The 4,425-nt window shown below is 59.6% G+C and overlaps 1 protein-coding gene across 1 annotated transcript in view; it reads right to left on the reverse strand.

Annotated features, from left to right (window-relative positions):
* CRMP1 (collapsin response mediator protein 1) overlaps nucleotides 1-4,419 on the reverse strand; it is a 71,660-nt gene extending 67,241 nt beyond the window's left edge. Inside the window, exon 1 of the mRNA XM_017887093.1 lies at nucleotides 4,121-4,419. Within this exon, the coding sequence (XP_017742582.1) occupies nucleotides 4,121-4,399 (279 nt within the window). The 5' untranslated portion in view covers nucleotides 4,400-4,419. The remainder of the gene's footprint in view (nucleotides 1-4,120) is intronic.
* Nucleotides 4,420-4,425: the final 6 nt, after the last annotated feature.

The raw sequence follows: 4,425 nt of genomic DNA on the forward strand, positions 1-4,425 counted from the left end.
CCCGCCGACCCCGCCCCGCTCACACGCCCTTGGTGGGCCCTGGCCTCGCTCTCGCGATCTAGAGAGTCTGGTTTTCAGGGCTCCTTTAAAAGAAAACGACGGCGCGGTCAGGGCCCGCTGGCGGCGCCACAGGTGTGCGGCCGCGCATCTGGAGGCCTCCCCGGAACATCTGCGGGGGTGTGGGAGGAAAGAGTGTGGGACACGGGCCAAGGACCGGCCCAAGCTGCTGGGAACGTTCTTGGCCCTCCAGGATCGCGCCCAAGGACCGCTCCCCTCTTGCCTCTCCTTCCATAGCCTCCGTTTGTCCTTTCGGAGTGCCTCTCCCTGAATGCACCAAGTAATTTTTCCATCTCGGACCCCAAGCCTTTATTCACGCTGTACCCTCTCCCTGAATAGTCTTCCCCAGACAAAAGGCTGCCCACTCCCCTAGACCCATCTCCACTGCCTTCCCTACCACGAAGCCTCTCCCTGACACCCTCTCCATCTTAGCATTGAACCAGCCTTCCCTGGGGGCCTCTAGGGTGGAATCTCCGTAACTGGCAGAGGGAACAGCAGGGACAGAAGGGTCCGGCCTTAATTAATGCTGACCTGTTCTACTCCGACAGCAGCTCCCTCACCACACAGCAGCCTGGCACTGGGGTTGTAGCAGGACAAGCCGCAGACATAACTCCTCAGACACCTGATTAAAGAAGGAAGTGGTTTATTCGTCAAGGAGCGTTGGCAGATTCGCATCTTAAGAGCCGAGCTCCCGGCCGAATAAAAAACCACTTCCTTCTTTAATCCAGTGTCTGAGGAGTTTTGTCTGCGGCTCGTCCTGCCACAGGGCCACCAGGTCACCCCACAGAATTGCCTCCAAGACAGCAGGTGTTTGCAGGGCTGGGCCACTGGCACCAAGGTCTCCACAGCCCTGGGGACAAGCTGGGAGTCTGGAGGATTAGGGTGCTCCTGCCTCCTAGCAGTGTGGACACCAGCCCCGGAGTCCATGATCCAGATGTTGCTCCAGAGGGAGGTAGGCAGGAAGCCAGGTCACAGCTTGACAAGGTTCATAAGAGCAGAGGGGAAAAGATGAAAGATAGAGGAAAAGGGGGAGTCCCAGCAAGCCTCCACCTCACTGAACAGGTGCCCCAAGTCCCCAGGCAGAATAAAACACCAACCTTATCCACCACTTCGCCGTTCATTTTCTGCATGCGAAATCCAACCCCACAGGTCCTATGAAATGACTCATCTTTTCTGCTTTCAAGTTGTCATCCAGAGCGAGGATGGCCAAGTCTATGGTACAGCCCCGCCAGCACCCTGGTTGGGGGCTGGGGCCCTGACCTCCACCACCCCAGAGGCCATTCCCCTAATCCAGGGCAGGAGGCCAGAGACACCTGGGCCTTAAAATAGAGGTGAGGTTTTAGCTTCACAGATAAGCCAGCTCAGTATCCCCAGGAACACTAGGCATAATTTTCCCATTTTACAGATAGGAAATTGAGGCTTACAGAGGTAAAATGATGTACCCCAGGTGCAAAACATATTAGCTGCAGCAAAGCAGCATGGAGAAGCCAGGTTTCCCCACACTGTTTACAACTCATTTCCCTCCACGCATTCACGCATCCCTGGCTCTCAGCGAGGCCTAAAACCCTTGTCAATGACCGGAAATTGCAGGTGGGGACACTGTCCCTCCCCAAATCCTACATTTCCTTCCTTGGAGTTGTTAAGTCCTAGGTCCCACGTACCAGGGCGTTCCCTGGGGTCAGTCTGGAGATCTGAGCAGAAAGCCCCCAGAGCAAAGGACAAGACCACGTGCGTATCAGGGGGAGGAGCATCCGCCTGCTACTGGCCAAACAGATCGCTGCTCCCAAGCAGATTTCGCCGGTACAAAGCGCCGCAGACGCTCAGCCTCCGGCAGCGGCAATCGTTGCGCCTGCGCCACAGAAACCCCTCCTGCAGCCCAGGGACAAGCTATGTGGGCGGGGGGGAAGGGCCGGGGCACCCGTTGCAAAGCCCTGGAGCGGTGAGGCCCGCCCCGGAACCTGAGCCCGCTGTAACCCAAGCCTCAAGGCTACTCTGCCAGCAGAAAGTAAAACCCTCCCTCCGTGGAGATCCGGAGCCCCTGAGTTCCACAGTCGCGAAGCTCGAGTGCTGTCGGAGCCCTGGGCGCGCCAGAGGCGCTGCCTTTTGTCCGGTCCCTGAGAAGCCATGGAGAAAGGCAGAGGGGGCCACATGGAGAAGAGGAAGGAGTAGGGGAGAGGAACGGGAGAGGTGAAGCGAACAGCGTCCCCAAGCGTCAGGGCGCAGCTGTGGGGCTGGCCCAGGCTGCGCCCTGGGGGTGATGCTAGCGTTGGTGACATTGACCGCAGCTCCAGAGGAACTCTCCTTGGGACAGCTACGGGCAGTGCACAAAGCGCCCTCGCCTCCCTGGTACCCCACCACGCTTTGAAGAAGGCCAGGAGAAGACAGCCACCCCCATCTGACAGATGGAGAAGCTGAGGCTCAACAGAGCAAAGCGCCTTGGCTGGAAACCCGGGTTCCCTGGTGCTGGTCCGGCTTCTCGGCCCGCGACCGAGAAGCCTCCCCATTGGGCTCGGGGGTTTGGATCCCAAGAGAGGTCGGAACACCAGGAAAGGTAGTGGATGGGGGAGATAAAGAAGGGGTGGGGGAAGAGGAGGCTGGACTCTCGCACCATCTCCCTTTCTGACCACCCCACCACACACACACACACACACACACACACACACACACACACACACACCCTTGCTGTTGGACCTCTCCCTCTCGAGGCGCCGACTTCAGGACCACGGAGAGCTCTGGAGCTGCAGAAAGCCCGCCAGCGAAGGGATGGGGCCCGAAGAGGCCCACCACCGTGTCTACCAGCCCCCTGCTCCTATTCCTCCAGGAAGCCCTCCCAGATATCTGCCCCGATCAAGTTCTGCTTCCCTCCAGGCTCATTCTGGGTCACTCATAGCATTTAAGAGGGGAAGGTTTAAATAAAATGATAATGATTTTAATAAAAGTCAACAACAAACATTTATTGAATGCTCACTACCTACGGGCATTAACTGATTTAATTATCACAATGAATCTGTCGCTCACCCTAGCCTGGGAACTTCTGGAGGGTGGGGCCAGGTTGCTGAGCCAGGGACCTAGCGCCTACCCTGGGCCCGGCACCTAGCAGTGCTCCAGCTTCCAAGTCTGGACCAATTCGAAAGCTCCCTAGCCCTCGGGTGCTCCAACTTCCGTTTTTCCGGCATCTAACACTGCCTCTTGTCGGTCCATCCAAAGACTACGCCGTGCATAGACCCTTCTTCCCCCACTTCCCTGGTGACCCCCAGTTCAAAAGAGAATACCCACAGGGCCCAAGCCCTAGCGTTCCCTCTCCCTGATCCTCCCGGCCCCCATGCTCAGGTCTAGGAGGCCAGAGATCCCGGTTCAAATCCCAGCTCTACCTCCACCTTGCTCTGTGAAGCAGGCACATTGGTGTGTGCTGTGGAGCTCAGGAGTGCCCCTTGAATATATTGGCGCTTGAGGACAGGGGTTTACGGCTCCAACTGTCCGACGACCTAAATCCTCAATCAAATCCTTCCCCCAAGCAAGCATGAGGGGAGCACTCGGGAAAAAGCTCCTTCCAGCTTGAAGCTGTGTAGTCGCAGGCGACTCGCGGAACCTCTCCTGGGGCTGGCACACAGTAGGTGCTCTATCATTACTACCGAGTGAGTGGATGGATGAATGGACCAACGCGGAACGGAGCTCCAGTTCTTTTCACAAAACAGAATGAGGGATCTGGGTTAGATTTATCCCAGAGGTTCCTTCGCATTTTAAGCGTCCATGCGGTGGCTTTAGCCAACTTACTTTCCCTCTCAGAACCTCGCTCTCCCTTTCTGCAGAAAAGGGGCCGGGACTGGACCCGGGCGATCCCTTCCGAGTCTCACGGACCACGCCGGCCAGCCCTGACCCAGTCGCCCCAGCTCTGGGAACCTCTTGCATGATGAGGTGGGGGAGGGGCCGCGCCGTGGCTCTCCCCAGCCTGGCCGCAGCTGACCCAACACCCGGATCCCGGGCATGGCCCTCGGGCGCCCCATGCCCTGGGTCCTCCCGGGCCCCGCCCCCCTCGTCCGGCCCACGCGCGCCCCGAGGGTACCTGGCCATTGTCCCGGCCGAGGGGCAGGTCGCGGGGCGCGGGGCAGCGGATGCGCAGCGCCAGCGGCCGCTCGTCGCGCTCTCCGGGCGAGCTGACCGCGGAGCCCGAGGGCTCGCTCACGTCGCTGGCGGTGTCCTCGCTGCCGCCGGGCCCTGGCAGGCCGACCGCGTCGGGCCGGCCAGCGCTGCGCGGCGTGCGGGCCGAGCCGCGACGGCCCACGCTGTAGGCGTCGAAGTCGATGGTCTTGTTCTCGTAGGCGCCCTCCACCGCGGCGAACATGCCGCCGTACTTCTGGCGCGGGGTCT

Source organism: Rhinopithecus bieti, unplaced genomic scaffold (assembly GCF_001698545.2).
Source record: "Rhinopithecus bieti isolate Rb0 unplaced genomic scaffold, ASM169854v2 scaffold_16601, whole genome shotgun sequence".
Lineage (NCBI taxonomy): Eukaryota > Metazoa > Chordata > Mammalia > Primates > Cercopithecidae > Rhinopithecus > Rhinopithecus bieti.